At 43.9% G+C, this 19,279-nt stretch overlaps 1 protein-coding gene across 1 annotated transcript in view; it reads left to right on the forward strand.

The window, feature by feature from the left end:
- LOC120045354 (protocadherin-15-like) overlaps window positions 1-19,279 on the forward strand; it is a 224,467-nt gene that overhangs the window by 41,621 nt on the left and 163,567 nt on the right. The window contains 3 exon segments of the mRNA XM_038990233.1: window positions 3,012-3,120; window positions 5,637-5,749; window positions 18,936-19,142. Of these exon segments, the coding sequence (XP_038846161.1) occupies window positions 3,012-3,120; window positions 5,637-5,749; window positions 18,936-19,142 (429 nt within the window).

Genomic DNA, 19,279 nt, shown 5'->3' on the forward strand with positions numbered 1-19,279 from the left:
GCTCCCCACCCCCCATACGCAGCAGCACTCTGGACGTCCTCTGTGGCTAGTGTTAATATAATCTAATATACCATCAGAGCTGAGATATCAGATTGAAAATACATCACTGAGAGAACAGTAGGTAGGCAACTGCTAGTGCCTGTTGACAATTAACACAGGAGGCTTTGAAAGTATTGTACCCCAGTGTTGAGTGGAGCATAATTGCTTTGTTGGTGACTGGTGTGTATAAAATTAAATGGAGAGTGTAATAAATGAATTCACTGGATAATTCGTTTGCTGGCTGAAATTTAAAGTTGGAATAAGATATAGCTAATAATGAAAATGTGAACAGACAAGTCATTCCAAATCTAAGACGAGTAATTGGCTGTTTTGAAAACAGGTGCTGATCATATCATATACAAAACTGTCAAATTATACCCGATGCAGAGTCTTTTAATTGAAGTTTCTTGTCAGTGTTCACTATATATCATGGAGGAATCTGAAGATGCTCAGCATTAATTTGGAAGGTTGGGTTCATCTGAGTAGAGTAGTGTAGAGTAAAGCAGTCTATTGATTTGTCTTCCTGTGGGTTAGTGAAAATAGAGGAGGGACCAAAGGGCTGCCGTTTGCTCGTTACACCATCACAGATCACACTCCACCAGAGAATCCATCCTCGTTAATTACAGTAATAAAATCCTCCCGTGCTTCAACCGGTGCCTCAAGAGACGATCTTCCTCCAGTTCAGCCGTTAAAACGCCCAGCCGACGCTCAGTCAACCATTGATTATGGACCACAGATGTGGAACGGAGCGGAGGACCCTGGCTGGTCTGCCGAGAAGGAGTAGGTATGGTTTCATCCAGATCAAAGGAAATACATTCATTTGGCATCATGCCTAGTTGTGTATTTCAGTCACATGAAATATGCATCTGTATCAGTCAGTAGTATTATTTGTAAAGAAAAGGCTAAATCTTGACTTTAAATACAGGCTTCTAAATAATTGAATGTATCACTAAAAATCTATAATCCCTTGCCTTGAATGAGGCTGATTCATTCTGCAATTCAACTTAACACGGACACATATTGTGATGAATCATCATCATCATCATCATCATCATCATCACCTTCACGCTATTTCATATAAATGCATTTCCATGTAATCTGGACACCAGTCTTGTCTGCTGTAGTTCCTCAGGAGATAAGGGCTGACTGAGGGAGTATCATCAGAGCTAATCTGTCCACCGAGGACAGGGCCCCGAAGAGTCATTAGATTTACTGCAGTCATACTGGGGCCATTGTAGTTGCAGGGGCTGAGGATTACAATGGGCCCCACAGAGATAAATCTTTGCCAAATTGTGCTCATGATCTATGATGAGGGAGGGAGATGTACAGAGCAGAGAGGAGTGGATGGGTGGCAGGTAGCCTAGTGGTTAAGAGCTTTGGGCCAGTACCTGAAAGGTTGCTGGTTTGACTAGGTGAAAAATCTGCCGATGTGCCCTTGAGCAAGGCACTTAAGCCTAATTGCTCCTGTAAGTCACCCTGGATAACAGTGTCTGATAAAATGTAGGTGACAATTTTTGCCTCCACTTAACAACTACTCATAGGGCTGTGTGAAGTATGATGATCAAGTAACATGGGGAGGAATGACAGAAGGAAAAGCCTTTAGTTTCATTCAGAGCTTGATTCCAGGTGGCTTTATTACGGTTCTGACTAATGTCTGACCTCCTTGTAGTCTCTGTACTCTACAAGGTAAACAAACCGAGATGTTTGTAATTTATTCCACACAAACAGCGTCTGTCTTTGCAGCACCTCAGTTCCTCGAGCTTGTCATCAATGTCTGTCACAAATTGTCATTTCCTGCCAACCAGCCCCCGGAGCATATGGTCCTACCGGTGTGTTTGTGTGTGTGTTTACAGCAGCTGCTCGAGACTTCTTCCTGGCACACAGAGATCACAATTATGCAGTGGGGTCCCTGTAGGGGTCATGACACACACACACACACACACACACACACACACACACACACACACACACACACACACACACACACACACACACACACACACACACACACACACACACACACACAGACACACAGACACACAGAATGACAAGATTCCCAGAGCCTTATTTCAGAGGCAACCAGGCATCTAACACTGGTTGAAACTCATCTTCACTTTTAGCAGTGTCACTTGGTTTCTTGAGTTCTAAATGAGCTGCTTATTTACTGAGACTGGGCCCGCCTGTTGTTTGTAATTCTGCACATCTTTACTCCTCCCCCTAGGCTGGGGCAACTTGGAATGGACGACCAGTTACTCACTTTATCATTACTTCTCCCTTCCTGTTCTCTCTCTCTCTGGAGTCTCTCACTTTCACAAACTCTTTCTCTCTCTTGCAAACTTTATTTTTCAGTCTCTCTCTCCCCCACCGTCTCACTCCCTCTTTTCCTGTCTCTCTTTTCCTCTCTCTCTTTTTCTCCCTCTTTCGTTTTCCCTCCCTCTGTTCATCTCCCTCTTTTTCACTCTTTTCTCGCTCTCTTTTCCCCTCTTTCTCTCTCTTTCCCGCTCTCTCTCCCACGCTCTCTCTTGTGCTTTCAACCTCTTAAATGACATAAAGAAATGTTGTACCGGGGAGAACAACACAAATGTCTGCAGTTCATTGGTTTTTGTGACAGGTACTGTGATAAAGAGATCCACAAAGAGGTCATACAGTTTATGATTATTCACTGTTTTAAGAATACACCTTTTACTGCAAAGCAAGTCAGCAGAATCTACATGATTTGTGCTTTGCCCATAATGTTTAAGTTAGAGGTACAACTGAAACACTGCAGTTATTTTGCTGTTGCTGCTGTGAAATGCCAAGATAACTAATTGATTAAGATCGTGTCCAACGCCATACATTAATTCTTCATCATTTATTTTCTCCATCCTTTTAGCACAGCAAGAATGGAAGCTCCTGTATCCCACACTGTGGAAATGGCATTTTCTTTTTGTATTGACAGCCAGATATAACTAACCATTACTCTTTCATCTCAGAGCAAAGTGAACCCTGTCAACGTGACGCCCATCATTCAGGCCGTGGACCAGGACAGGAACATCCAGCCTCCATCACAGAGGCCAGGCATCCTCTACTCCATCCTCATTGGTAGGTCCCTGTTAACATGGCTGTCATCTACAGTGCATTCAGAATGTATCTACACACAATAACACGTAATGACAAAGCGAAAACAGGTTTTTAGAAATGTTTGCACATTTATAAAACAGAAATACCTTATTTACATAAGTATTCAGACCTTTTGCTATGAGACTCGAAATTGAGCTCAGGTGCATCCTGTTTCCATTGATCATCCTTGTGATGTTTCTACAACTTGATAGGAGGCCACCTGTGGTAACTGCAATTCATTGGACATGATTTGGAAAGGCACACACCTGTCTGTATAAGGTCCCACAGTTGACCGTGCATGTCGATGCAAAAACCAAGACATAAGTTCGAAGGAATTGTCCGTAGAGCGCCGAGACAGGATTGTGTTGAGGCACAGATCTGGGGAAGGGTACCAAAAGAAATCTGCAGCATTGAAGGTCTCCAAGAACACAGTGGCCTCCATCATTCTTAAATGGAAGAAGTTTGGAACACTTCCTAGAGCTGCACTCCACCAATCAGGCCTTTATGATAGAGTGGCCAGATGGAAGTCACTCCTTGGTAAAAGGCACATGACAGCCTGCTTGAAGTTTGCACCTAAAGGACCTTTGGCCTTAATGCCAAGCGTCACGCCTGGAGAAAACCTGGCACCATCCCTACGGTGAAGCATGGTGGAGGCAGCATCATGCTGTGGGGATGTTTTTCAGCATCGGGGACTGGGAGACTAGTCAGGATTGAGGGAAAGATGAACGGAACAAAATACAGAGAGATCCTTGATGAAAACCTGCTCCAGAGCGCTCAGGACCTCAGACTGGGGTGAAGGCTCACCTTCCAACAGGACAACGACCCTGAGCACACAGCCAAGACAATGCAGAAGTGGCTTCGGGACAAGTCTCTGAATGTCCTTGAGTGGCCCAGCCAGAGCCCGGAGTTGAACCTGATTGAACATCTCTGGAGGGACCTGAAAATAGCTGTGTAGCGTCATACCCAAAAAGAGTTGTCTGTAATCGCTGCCAAAGGTGCTTCAACAAAGTACTGACTAAAGGGTCTGAAAATGCTTATGTAAATGTGATACTTATGTTGTTTTTTTATTAATTTGCTAAAATTCCTAAAACCTGTTTATGTTTTGTTTTTATGTAGTATTGTGTATAGATTGATGAGGGAAAAAAACTATTGAATCAATTTTAGAGTAAGGCAATAACGTAAAAAAAATGCAGAAAATTCAAGGGTTCTGAATACTTTCCAAATGCACTGCTATATACAGTCACCACTGTACCGTGCATTGCAGAGGGAATAGCTACAGTATCTCGCGGGCCTGCAGAGGGGATAGCTAGCTCCCAGGGCTGCAGAGGGGATAGCTAGCTCCCAGGCCTGCAGAGGGGATAGCTAGCTCCCAGGCCTTCAGAGGGGATAGCTAGCTCCCAGGCCTGCAGAGGGGATAGCTAGCTCCCAGGCCTGCAGAGGGGATAGCTAGCTCCCAGGCCTTCAGAGGGGATAGCTAACTCCCAGGCCTTCAGAGGGGATAGCTAACTCCCAGGCCTGCAGAGGGGATAACTAGCTCCCAGGCCTTCAGAGGGGATAGCTAACTCCCAGGCCTGCAGAGAGGATAGCTAGCTCCCAGGCCTTCAGAGGGGATAGCTAGCTCCCGGGCCTGCAGAGGGGATAGCTAGCTCCCGGGCCTGCAGAGGGGATAGCTAGCTCCCGGGCCTTCAGAGGGGATAGCTAGCTCCCAGGCCTGCAGAGGGGATAGCTAGCTCCCAGGCCTGCAGAGGGGATAGCTAGCTCCCAGGCCTGCAGAGAGGATAGCTAGCTCCCAGGCCTGCAGAGGGGATAGCTAGCTCCCAGGCCTGCAGAGGGGATAGCTAACTCCCAGGCCTGCAGAGGGGATAGCTAGCTCCCAGGCCTTCAGAGGGGATAGCTAGCTCCCAGGCCTGGCCATGCAGAGGGGTGGTGGTTGTGGGGACTCAGCACAGCAGCAATAGCCAAAAGGCTGGTGGTGGGGAGGGAGGGAGGATGCGATGGAGAGATGAGTGGGTGGCGGAGATGCATTTCTGCTGGCAGTGGCGAAGGGGAGTGGAGGGCCACCTGTGGTGAGCTGAGATGAGCAGGCAGCAGCACAGCTGTAGCCCATGCAGGGAATCATGCTGATGTGGAATGCGCCCCTCCTCGCTCCCCGGCTCTCTGGGAGGCCAATAAAGAGATGTCTGGGCGAGAGCGAGAGAGACCTGTCGGTCAGAGACAGTGAAGGATCCATCTGTCTGGAAGCAGTTCAAAACCTTCAATCCCTCCGCCTTCTTTACCCCGATCATTTGAAAGCAACCTGGTATTCTCTGACATACACTGACAATAAGCTTTTAATACTTTTCATTATAATTACAGTCATGTATACGTGCAATGACAGGTGCAGTAAAATGTATTAAAAGTAACGATATATAGAAGACTTACAGTATTTTCCTAAAGGCTCCATCTTCTCCCCTGACTTTCAGAGTGACGGTTGCTTATTTCCCTGTCTCCCGTTTTAGGCAAGCCTGAGACGTACGTCGACTACTTCTCCCTGAACAGAACCACCGCCGAGCTGCAGCTCCTCAAACCGCTCATCAGGGACCTGTACAATAGATTTGACTTGGTAATCAAGGTAATCAGAATAAAGCTCTGTAGCCCGGGATGCTCTCTTCATGACAGGATCATGGTCTTTTATTCTGATTAAGAGGGGAATGATCCGGTAAATCACAGCTGGAAAGAGGCAGAGGCTGGGGATGCACTGGCTGTAGGTGTCTGTCTTTGTGTGTGTGTTAAACCCCATCAGGATGAGTCAGGTATCTCACACACCATCGCCCAGGAGGCTTGTTGCTTTAAACTCCAGAGGGCGATGATCCGTTAAGTTTCTGCATGCTACAAGGATCCTCCCACTCAGAGGGGAATATGAACATGAGCTTCTGTAGATAGAATTCCTTTATCAGGCCAGGGGGAACTCCTGTACTACAGATGGCTCAAAGTCAGGAGCAAAGAGCCCAGTGCAAGCTGTATGTTATAGTACAGTTTATTCTGATTGCTTAGGCACTATCTTTGAAACTATAGGCTATTTTTTGCAAAGCTCTACACACCAACCACAAAACCTTACACCAAACCAGCAAAACATTATACATATCTTGCAAAAGCAAACAATTCTTGCAAAACTCTTCAAACTCTTTAAAAAGAAAATGTGGTTTTGCGTCTACAGTACACACAAACCGTCATTTGAATGAGCACACGAAGCACCAACTACGCACTGATGGTATAAATGAAAAACACTTTTGGCTTTTGCTTTTTCTGTTTGCAGGGCATAGCAGTTTGCAATAAAGTCTTGTCATACATGTATTAAACACACATACAGTCGTGGCCAAAAGTTTTGAGAATTACACAAATATTAATTTCCACAAAGTTTGCTGCTTCAGTGTCTTTAGATATTTTTGTCAGATGTTACTATGGAACACTGAAGTATAATTACAAGCATTTCATAAGTGTCAAAGGCTTTTATTGACAATTACATGAAGTTGATGCAGAGTCAATATTTGCAGTGTTGACCCTTCTTTTTCAAGACCTCTGCAATCAGCCCTGGCATGCTGTCAATTAACTTCTGGGCCACATCCTGACTGATGGCAGCCCATTCTTGCATAATCAATGCTCTGTTAGAATTTGTGGGTTTTTGTTTGTCCACCCGCCTCTTGAGGATTGACCACAAGTTCTCAATGGGATTAAGGTCTGGGGAGTTTCCTGCCCATGGACCCAAAATATCGATGTTTTGTTCCCCGAGCCACTTAGTTATCACTTTTGCCTTATGGCAAGGTGCTCCATCATGCTGGAAAAGGCATTGTTCGTCACCAAACTGTTCCTGGATGGTTGGGAGAAGTTGCTCTCGGAGGATGTGTTGGTACCATTCTTTATTCATGGCTGTGTTCTTAGGCAAAATTGTGAGTGAGCCCACTCCCTTGGCTGAGAAGCAACCCCACACATGAATGGTCTCAGGATGCTTTACTGTTGGCATGACACAGGACTGATGGTAGCGCTCACCTTGTCTTCTCTGGACAAGCTTTTTTCCGGATGCCCCAAACAATTGGAAAGGGGATTCATCAGAGAAAATGACTTTACCCCAGTCCTCAGCAGTCCAATCCCTGGACCTTTTGCAGAATATCAGTCTATCCCTGATGTTTTTCCTGGAGAGAAGTGGCTTCTGCGCTGCCCTTCTTGACACCAGGCCATCCTCCAAAAGTCTTCGCCTCACTGTGCGTGCAGATGCACTCACACCTGCCTGCTGCCATTCCTGAGCAAGTTCTGTACTGGTGGTGGCCCGATCCCGCAGCTGAATCAACTTTAGGAGACGGTCCTGGCGCTTGCTGGACTTTCTTGGGCGCCCTGAAGTCTTCTTCACAACAATTGAACCGCTCTCCTTGAAGTTCTTGATGATCCAATAAATGGTTGATCTAGGTGTAATCTTACTGGTAGCAATATCCTTGCCTGTGAAGCCCTTTTTGTGCAAAGCAATGATGACGGCACGTGTTTCCTTGCAGGTAACCATGGTTGACAGAGGAAGAACAATGATTCCAAGCACCACCCTCCTTTTGAAGCTTCCAGTCTGTTATTCGAACTCAATCAGCAAGACAGAGTGATCTCCAGCCTTGTCCTCGTCAACACTCACACCTGTGTTAATGAGAGAATCACTGACATGATGTCAGCTGGTTCTTTTGTGGCAGGGCTGAAATGCAGGGTAAATGTTTTTTGGGGGGATTCAGTTCATTTGCATGGCAAAGAGGGACTTTGCAATTAATTGCAATTCATCTGATCACTCTTCAAAACATTCTGGAGTATATGCAAATTGCCATCATACAAACTGAGGCAGCAGACTTTGTGAAAATTAATATTTGTGTCATTCTCGAAACTTTTGGCCACGACTGTACACACAGGTATCCAAATGTGTAAAGTTTTCCGAACATAACCCACTATCAATACAAATAAGCGGAAAATGTTCTAACACTCCTCAAACAACAAAAGCGCAGTAGAAGAAAACAAAAACATTTGTGCTAGAAAAAAAATAACATAAACAAATGTGGCTCCATCTCACCTTCTTTGTGGGTCCGGCCATAAGACTTCATCCACATCACATGTTGTCTTGAGCTCGGCAGCGTGGAAAGTATGGCCTGGAGTGCCGTATCCAGGCCTGGCATGACCCCTGATTGATGTCTCCACAAGCCTCCTCTATTGCCTGTAGAAGGGGTGGGGTCGGTGGGGCTGGTGATCATGCACCTTCCAACCACATGCAGAGAAGAATTCTTCAATAGGATTCAAGAACGGAGAGTATGGGGGATATTGAGTGAGATGAAAAGTGGGTGACCTGTAAATCAATTGCGGACCACAGCAGACCGGTGGACACTAACATTGTCCCAGATGATAACGTACCTGGGCTGTTCTGGCCCCCGGTCATTAGGGATTAGTCTGTTATGGAGGGTGTCCAGAAAGGTGATAATGTGTGCAGTGTTGTATGGGCCTAGGATTGCATGATGGTGAAGGACGCCGTTTTGACTAATAGCAGCACACATTGTTATGTTGCCACCACGTTGTCCCGGGACGTTGATGATGGCACGGTGTCCGATGATATTTCTGCCGCGGCCCCTTGTTTTTGCAAGGTTGAAACCTGCCTTGTCCACATATATTAGCTCATGATGCACTGCATCTGCTTCTAGCTCCATGACTCTCTGAAAGAGACAAGACAATGTAGCACAGTAGGAAAAGACAGGGATCAGTCAATATGATGTAGCACCATACACTTCCAGATCCAGTACCAATGATAGGAAAGTATAGCTTACCTGCACATATTCATATCTCAGTTGTTTTACACGGTCTGAGTTACTTTCGAAAGGGACTCTGTACAGCTGCTTCATCCTAATTCTATTGCGTTTCAGTAGACGAGACAGTGCAAAGACTCACTCTGTTGACGTTTTGGAATATGGTGTTATCTGCCATTATGTGGTCCTGCAGTTCTCTGAGTCTGATGCAGTTATTTGCAATGACCATATTTACAATGTGGGTCTCCTGCTCTGGGGTGAACAGTCAACCTCTTCCACCAGATACTGGAGTTCTGTAAAAGCATTTGAACGGTTTTAGTGATAGATCCTTCTCATTATGAAAGTACAGTACATATTACTGTACCAGTCAGACTACAGCACTTACAATTACTTACTGGTTCTCATTTCTAAATATCCGGATGATACCTGCAACAGTACAGCGGCTCAGATTTGGTTGAACCCGCTGCCCAGCCTCCCTCATGCTCATCCCATGATTGACAACATGGTCAACCACAGTCGCTCTGATTTCATCAGTTATTGTGTTCCTGACTCCCTGTGCACCAACAGCCAGTATACAAAAGGAGGTGAGGGGAGGGATGGGAAGACGAAAGCTGAAGGGGAAAGAGAGAGGAGGGCACTCTGAATCCTGAAGGAGAACATCACTCAAACACATTGCTGGTCTTAGATAAAAAGGTGTTATCTAGAACCTAAAAGGGTTCTCCAGCTGTCCCCATAATAACCCCTTTTGATTACAGGTACAACCTTCTTTGGTTCCAGATAGAACCTGTTTTGATTTCAGGTACAACCATCTGTGGAAAGGGTTCTAGATGGAACTCAAAAGGGTTCTACTTGAAACCAAAAGGGTTCTACCTGGAACCCAACAAGGGTTCTTCAAAGGGTTCTCTTATGGGGACAGCCGAAGAACCCTTTTAGGTTCTAGATAACACCTTTTTATCTAAGACCAGCAATGTGCTTGAGTGATGTTCTCCTTCAGGATTCAGAGTGCCCTCCTCCTCTCTATTTCCCCTTCAGCTTTCGTCTTTCCATCCCTCCCCTCTCCCTCCCTCCATCCTTCCTTCTCCCTCCATCCCTCTAGTCTGAGAGTGGGAGAGATCAGCTCAGCAGTAAACCCATTTACCAGTCTGCCCTGTCCACTGTCAGTTATAGAGTGCTAATCCTTTCCCTCTTTTTTTTATAAGGCAAAAAAAAAACGATTATCTTTCCATAAGCATCTGTTGGTGTTGGAAAGTTTCTTCTAGGCTTCATTGAGTTGGAACTTGCCAGGCTGCGAATAAAGCAGATACTGCCCTGCGGCTGCGTTTAAATATAGACACACAGTATGAATAAAGCAGATACTGCCCTGCGGCTGCGTTTAAATATAGACGCACAGTATGAATAAAGCAGATACTGCCCTGCGGCTGTGTTAAATATAGACACACAGTATGAATAAAGCAGATACTGCCCTGCGGCTGCGTTTAAATATAGACACACAGTATGAATAAAGCAGATACTGCCCTGCGGCTGTGTTAAATATAGACACACAGTATGAATAAAGCAGATACTGCCCTGCGGCTGTGTTAAATATAGACACACAGTATGAATAAAGCAGATACTGCCCTGCGGCTGTGTTAAATATAGACACACAGTATGAATAAAGCAGATACTGCCCTGCGGCTGCGTTTAAATATAGACACACAGTATGAATAAAGCACATACTGCCCTGCGGCTGTGTTAAATATAGACACACAGTATGAATAAAGCAGATACTGCCCTGCGGCTGTGTTAAATATAGACGCACAGTATGAATAAAGCAGATACTGCCCTGCCGCTGTGTTAAATATAGACACATAGTATGAATAAAGCAGATACTGCCCTGCGGCTGTGTTAAATATAGACACACAGTATGAATAAAGCAGATACTGCCCTGCGGCTGCTTTAAATATAGACGCACAGTATGAATAAAGCAGATACTGCCCTGCGGCTGTGTTAAATATAGACACACAGTATGAATAAAGCAGATACTGCCCTGCGGCTGTGTTAAATATAGACACACAGTATGAATAAAGCAGATACTGCCCTGCGGCTGTGTTAAATATAGACGCACAGTATGAATAAAGCAGATACTGCCCTGCCGCTGTGTTAAATATAGACACATAGTATGAATAAAGCAGATACTGCCCTGCTGCTGTGTTAAATATAGACACACAGTATGAATAAAGCAGATACTGCCCTGCGGCTGCTTTAAATATAGACGCACAGTATGAATAAAGCAGATACTGCCCTGCGGCTGTGTTAAATATAGACACACAGTATGAATAAAGCACATACTGCCCTGCGGCTGTGTTAAATATAGACACACAGTATGAATAAAGCAGATACTGCCCTGCGGCTGTGTTAAATATAGACACACAGTATGAATAAAGCAGATACTGCCCTGCGGCTGTGTTAAATATAGACACACAGTATGAATAAAGCAGATACTGCCCTGCCGCTGTGTTAAATATAGACACATAGTATGAATAAAGCAGATACTGCCCTGCGGCTGTGTTAAATATAGACACACAGTATGAATAAAGCAGATACTGCCCTGCGGCTGTGTTAAATATAGACGCACAGTATGAATAAAGCAGATACTGCCCTGCGGCTGCTTTAAATATAGACGCACAGTATGAATAAAGCAGATACTGCCCTGCGGCTGTGTTAAATATAGACACACAGTATGAATAAAGCAGATACTGCCCTGCGGCTGTGTTAAATATAGACACACTGTATGAATAAAGCAGATACTGCCCTGCGGCTGTGTTAAATATAGACGCACAGTATGAATAAAGCAGATACTGCCCTGCCGCTGTGTTAAATATAGACACATAGTATGAATAAATTAGATACTGCCCTGCGGCTGTGTTAAATATAGACACACAGTATGAATAAAGCAGATACTGCCCTGCGGTTGTGTTAAATATAGACACACAGTATGAATAAAGCAGATACTGCCCTGCGGCTGTGTTAAATATAGACACACAGTATGAATAAAGCAGATACTGCCCTGCGGCTGTGTTAAATATAGACACACAGTATGAATAAAGCAGATACTGCCCTGCGGCTGTGTTAAATATAGACACACAGTATGAATAAAGCAGATACTGCCCTGCGGCTGCGTTTAAATATAGACACACAGTATGAATAAAGCACATACTGCCCTGCGGCTGTGTTAAATATAGACACACAGTATGAATAAAGCAGATACTGCCCTGCGGCTGTGTTAAATATAGACGCACAGTATGAATAAAGCAGATACTGCCCTGCCGCTGTGTTAAATATAGACACATAGTATGAATAAAGCAGATACTGCCCTGCGGCTGTGTTAAATATAGACACACAGTATGAATAAAGCAGATACTGCCCTGCGGCTGCTTTAAATATAGACGCACAGTATGAATAAAGCAGATACTGCCCTGCGGCTGTGTTAAATATAGACACACAGTATGAATAAAGCAGATACTGCCCTGCGGCTGTGTTAAATATAGACACACAGTATGAATAAAGCAGATACTGCCCTGCGGCTGTGTTAAATATAGACGCACAGTATGAATAAAGCAGATACTGCCCTGCCGCTGTGTTAAATATAGACACATAGTATGAATAAAGCAGATACTGCCCTGCGGCTGTGTTAAATATAGACACACAGTATGAATAAAGCAGATACTGCCCTGCGGCTGCTTTAAATATAGACGCACAGTATGAATAAAGCAGATACTGCCCTGCGGCTGTGTTAAATATAGACACACAGTATGAATAAAGCACATACTGCCCTGCGGCTGTGTTAAATATAGACACACAGTATGAATAAAGCAGATACTGCCCTGCGGCTGTGTTAAATATAGACACACAGTATGAATAAAGCAGATACTGCCCTGCGGCTGTGTTAAATATAGACACACAGTATGAATAAAGCAGATACTGCCCTGCCGCTGTGTTAAATATAGACACATAGTATGAATAAAGCAGATACTGCCCTGCGGCTGTGTTAAATATAGACACACAGTATGAATAAAGCAGATACTGCCCTGCGGCTGTGTTAAATATAGACGCACAGTATGAATAAAGCAGATACTGCCCTGCGGCTGTGTTAAATATAGACACACTGTATGAATAAAGCAGATACTGCCCTGCGGCTGTGTTAAATATAGACGCACAGTATGAATAAAGCAGATACTGCCCTGCCGCTGTGTTAAATATAGACACATAGTATGAATAAATTAGATACTGCCCTGCGGCTGTGTTAAATATAGACACACAGTATGAATAAAGCAGATACTGCCCTGCGGCTGTGTTAAATATAGACACACAGTATGAATAAAGCAGATACTGCCCTGCGGCTGTGTTAAATATAGACACACAGTATGAATAAAGCAGATACTGCCCTGCGGCTGTGTTAAATATAGACACACAGTATGAATAAAGCAGATACTGCCCTGCGGCTGTGTTTAAATATAGACACACAGTATGAATAAAGCAGATACTGCTCTGCGGCTGCTTTAAATATAGACGCACAGTATGAATAAAGCAGATACTGCCCTGCGGCTGTGTTAAATATAGACACACAGTGACACAGATGCATCTGAGAGGAATAGTCTCAGAATCGAGGGGAGGGAGCAGCTGGGTGTCTGGTGGACAGAGAGGTATACTTTTCTGATGACTATCATATTTGAACTGGATTTGACTGATACGTGTATGTGATCGACTATCGAAGTGGTTTGAGAGATGTTGATGACATACATCAACATCTCTCAAACACCTAGTCGGTCATCCAACGCTTTCTACCACCACTGTAATTGAATGAAGCTGCAGAGTATGCATTTGGTTATGGACCACTTCTAAGATTGAATAGTTTCAGTAACTGCTTGTTTAAATTCTGTTTGTTTAAATTTGGTTCTCATTCTGTTTGATATGATCGCTGCTCGCGGGTGTCAGTAATAGAATCTGATCTTAGTTGGGGGGGCAATCGACTTAATATACCCCCACCAGGGAGGTGTGAAGTGCTTTTGACACAAGACATTGCTATTCATATATACACAGTTACAAACTCTTCTAGCCAGTAATGGAGACCATGCTGTCACTTACTTAACACTTTGGCTTCCATGTTGAGTTCTCACAAGACATGGCCTCAGAGGCGAGGATGGTGTTTGATGCAGTAACCTTGAGATTTTATTGAAAATATAACTGAAAATAATATTTAGTATTCCACAGAAACACAAGTGTTTTGGTTGATTGTGCGTGGGGCATATTATTCAAAACTGACAGCAAAATTATACAGTTACAGTGCCTTCATAAAGTATTCACAAACCTTGACTTTTTCCATATTTTGTTGTGTTACAAAGTGGGATTAAAATGGATGTAATTGTCATGGTTAGTCAGCGATCTAAATAAAATACCCTTTAATGTCAAAGTAGAAGAAACAGTCTAACATTTGTAAAAGATTCCTGAAAAATAAAACACTAATATACACTGCTCAAAAAAATAAAGGGAACACTTAAACAACACAATGTAACTCCAAGTCAATCACACTTCTGTGAAATCAAACTGTCCACTTAGGAATCAACACTGATTGACAATAAATTTCACATGCTGTTGTGCAAATGGAATAGACAAAAGGTGGAAATTATAGGCAATTAGCAAGACACCCCCAATAAAGGAGTGATTCTGCAGGTGGTGACCACAGACCACTTCTCAGTTCCTATGCTTCCTGGCTGATGTTTTGGTCACTTTGGAATGCTGGCGGTGCTCTCACTCTAGTGGTAGCATGAGACGGAGTCTACAACCCACACAAGTGGCTCAGGTAGTGCAGCTCATCCAGGATGGCACATCAATGCGAGCTGTGGCAAGAAGGTTTTCTGTGTCTGTCAGCGTAGTGTCCAGAGCATGGAGGCGCTACCAGGAGACAGGCCAGTACATCAGGAGACGTGGAGGAGGCCGTAGGAGGGCAACAACCCAGCAGCCGGACCGCTACCTCCGCCTTTGTGCAAGGAGGAGCACTGCCAGAGCCCTGCAAAATGACCTCCAGCAGGCCACAAATGTGCATGTGTCAGCATATGGTCTCACAAGGGCTCTGAGGATCTCATCTCGGTACCTAATGGCAGTCAGGTTACCTCTGGCGAGCACATGGAGGGCTGTGCGGCCCCACAAAGAAATGCCACCCCACACCATGACTGACCCACCGCCAAACCGGTCATGCTGGAGGATGTTGCAGGCAGCAGAATGTTCTCCACGGCGTCTCCAGACTCTGTCACATCTGTCACATGTGCTCATGTGCTCAGTGTGAACCTGCTTTCATCTGTGAAGAGCACAGGGCGCCAGTGGCGAATTTGCCAACCTTTGTGTTCTCTGGCAAATGCCAAACGTCCTGCACGGTGTTGGGCTGTAAGCACAACCCCCACCTGTCGGGCCCTCATACCACCCTCATGGAGTCTGTTTCTGACCGTTTGAGCAGACACATGCACATTTGTGGCCTGCTGGAGGTCATTTTGCAGGGCTCTGGCAGTGCTCCTCCTTGCACAAAGGTGGAGGTAGCGGTCCGGCTGCTGGGTTGTTGCCCTCCTACGGCCTCCTCCACGTCTCCTGATGTACTGGCCTGTCTCCTGGTAGCGCCTCCATGCTCTGGACACTACGCTGACAGACACAGCAAACCTTCTTGCCACAGCTCGCATTGATGTGCCATCCTGGATGAGCTGCACTACCTGAGCCACTTGTGTGGGTTGTAGACTCCATCTCATGCTACCACTAGAGTGAGAGTACCGCCAGCATTCCAAAGTGACCAAAACATCAGCCAGGAAGCATAGGAACTGAGAAGTGGTCTGTGGTCACCACCTGCAGAATCACTCCTTTATTGGGGGTGTCTTGCTAATTGCCTATAATTTCCACCTTTTGTCTATTCCATTTGCACAACAGCATGTGAAATTTATTGTCAATCAGTGTTGCTTCCTAAGTGGACAGTTTGATTTCACAGAAGTGTGATTGACTTGGAGTTACATTGTGTTGTTTAAGTGTTCCCTTTATTTTTTTGAGCAGTGTATATTCAACAGATCAGTATTCAACCCCCTGAGTCAATACATGTTAGAATCACCTTTGGCAGTGATTACAACTCTGAGTCTTTCTGGAAATTTCTCTAAGAGCTTTCCAAACTTGGATTGTGCAACATTATTCTTTAAGAAAATCCTTCAAATTGGTTGTTGATCATTGCTAGACATCCATTTTCAGGTCTTTCCATAGGAACATGCACTGTCTTCTTGGGAAGCAACTCCAGTGTAGATTTGGCCTTGTGTTTTAGGTTATTGTCCATCTGAAAGGTGAATTCATCTCCCAGTGTCTGGTGAAAAGCAAACTGAGCCAGGTTTTCCTCTACGATTTTGCCTGTGATTAGCGGCATTCCATTATTTTTTATATTGAAAAACTCCCAATTCCTTCATTTTTACAAGCATACTAATAACATGATGCAGTCACCACTTTGCTTGAGAATATGGAGAGTGATACTCAGTAATGTGTTTTATTGGATTTGCCCCAAACATAACACTTTGTATTCAGGACAAAAAGTGAATTGCTTTGCCTCATTTTTTGCAGTACCAGTATTACATTAGTGCCTGTTGAAAACAGGATGCATGTTTTGGGATATATATGCTTCCTCATTTTCACTCTGTCATTTAGGTTAGTATTGTGAAGTAATAACTACAATGTTGTTGATCCATCCTCAGGTTTCTCCTATCACAGCCATATAACTCTCTAACTGTTTTAAAATCACTATTGACCTCATGGTGAAATCCCTGAGCGGATTCCTTCCTCTCCGGCAACTGAGTTAGGAAGGACGCCTGTATCTTCGTAGTGATTTGGTGTATTGGTACATCATCAGAAGTGTAATTAATAATTTAACCATGCTCAAAATTATATGCAATGTCTGCTTTTTTAAATTTTTACCCATCTACCAATTGGTGTCCTTCTTCGTGAGGCATTTGAAAACCTCCCCGGTCTTTGTGGTTGACTGAGGGACCTTATAGATGATTGTATGTGTGGGGTACAGATGTAGTCATCCAAAAATCGTGTTAAACACTATTATTGCACACACAGTCCATGCAACTTAGTATGTGACTTGTTAAGCACATTTTTACTCCTGAACTTATTTAAGCTTCCCATAACAAAGGGGTTGAATACTTATTGACTCAAGACATTTCAGCTTTTCATATTTTATTAATTAACCAAAATTTTGAAAAACATAATTACGCTTTTGTAACGGCTGTTGGAAGGAGAGGACCAAGGTGCAGCGTGGTACGTGTCCATATTTATTAAATTAACACTGAAATAACAAAGATAACGACCGAAACAGTTCTGGCTGGTGCAGACACACAACAGAAAACAACTACTCACAAACACAGGTGGGAACAGGCTACCTAAGTATGGTTCTCAATCAGAGACAACGATAGACAGCTGCCTCTGATTGAGAACCACACCCAGCCAAACACATAGAAAAGGACAACATAGAACAAAACATAGAATGCCCACCCCAACTCACGCCCTGATCAAACCAAAATAGAGACATAAAAAAGGAACTACGGTCAGGGCGTGACAGCTTTGACATTATGGGGTATTGTTTGTAGGCCAGTGGCAAAAATCTCAATTTAATCTATTTTAAATTCAAGCTGTAACACAACTAAATGTGGAAAAAGTGAAGGGGTGTGAATACTTTCTGAAGGCACTGTAAACAAAATTATATTTTAAAATCGACAGCAACAACCATACTGTACCATCAAAGGACAAGTAATAATATATAGTATTTTTATTTTATGTTTGTTGTGTGTGTGGGGGGGGGGGGGGGCTTATATTTGCCCTGTTACAGAAGCATGTCATGGAGATGTTTCTTGCATATCCCCTGAGATACTGGCAGGGAATGGGGGTCACAATTGTACAGTGCCCTTTGGGCAATTAGAGTTAAGTGCCTTGCTCAAGGGCACAGCAACATATGTGTCACCTTGTCGGCTCCGGTATTCGAACCAGCAGCTTTCGAACATAACCTCGAGGCTACCTGCCACCCCCTATATAATCATTTTTATTTCAGTCAGTAACATAAAGTTACTATTGTCAGAATGTCAGATTTAATGTCAGATTGTTGTTACACAAAGCTTACCCTGCACATACATATCAAAGTGCAATTAGAAGGCATATTGTTCACTCATTGAAATGATATAATATTCTAATATAGTGAGTGACATAGCCCCAGGGTAACGCTAGACACTTTGATGCATGGGAAAATTAGCATTTCTTTATTTTGTGTATTTTGTCTGGTAGACCAGTCAGTGAATGGAACTGAAGACAGTTGATTTTGTGGAGCCTCTGAATACAGGCAATCGTGGAGGTGGAGGGATATAGGCAACACCTTTGAAGGCTAGGCCTTTTATGGAACATTCAGCTGGTTGATGAAGACATTCATTTCATCACCAGTCAGTGGTTTTTAATCTAAGAGCTGCAGAAGTCACCCCTCTCCCTCTTCGTTGTCATGATCAATAATTACAAGGCGGTTTCATTACTCTATTGACACAACTGTACTGATTGACCGTAGATTGGATCAAATTTACTGATGGAGAGAATAAAACAAACGGGCATCTACAATGAATGAGTCTCCAGTCTACTTCCATGTTTGTTAGAAAGGAATAGATTTACAGAGCAATAAACATCACCCTTTGGTATTCTCAAATGTCATTCCAATTGGTTATTTTCTGTATCCTTGTTGGATTCAATCACGTTTTTATCAGTTATCTTTAGAAAGTTTAGTCCATGAACCAAGCATTACTTGTGCAAAACCTCAGTGCTGCTTACATGCACATTTTGAGTAGTTCTCGGTCATGTTAATTAGGGGGGAAATGTTTTTGAAAAAAAGTGAATCTGGGATATTTTTTGTCCACAAAAAAAAGTCTACACTGTGCCTTAATGAACGCCACCCTGTTCTATATTTTCCAGGCAGAGCAGGACAACGGCCACCCCCTGCCTGCATTTGCCAACCTCCACATCGAGGTTCTGGATGAGAACAACCAGTCACCATTCTTCCTGGAGGCCACATACCAGGGCTTCATCATGGAGTCAGCACCAGTGGGTACCACAGTGTTCACCGACGCCAGCCTCACCACCCCTCTGGGGATCAACGTTCTGGACAACGACATTGAGGAGGTAAGACCTCATAGCTGACCAGTCTCTTCATCAATTCATTCATTTGTTTATTCATTCATTCACCTGTTCCTTCTTTCTTTCATTCATGCCTTCATTTGTTCATTAATTTATTCATTTATACACAATCTTTCTATGGA

The sequence above is a fragment of the Salvelinus namaycush genome, chromosome 4 (genome assembly GCF_016432855.1).
Source record: "Salvelinus namaycush isolate Seneca chromosome 4, SaNama_1.0, whole genome shotgun sequence".
NCBI lineage: Eukaryota > Metazoa > Chordata > Actinopteri > Salmoniformes > Salmonidae > Salvelinus > Salvelinus namaycush.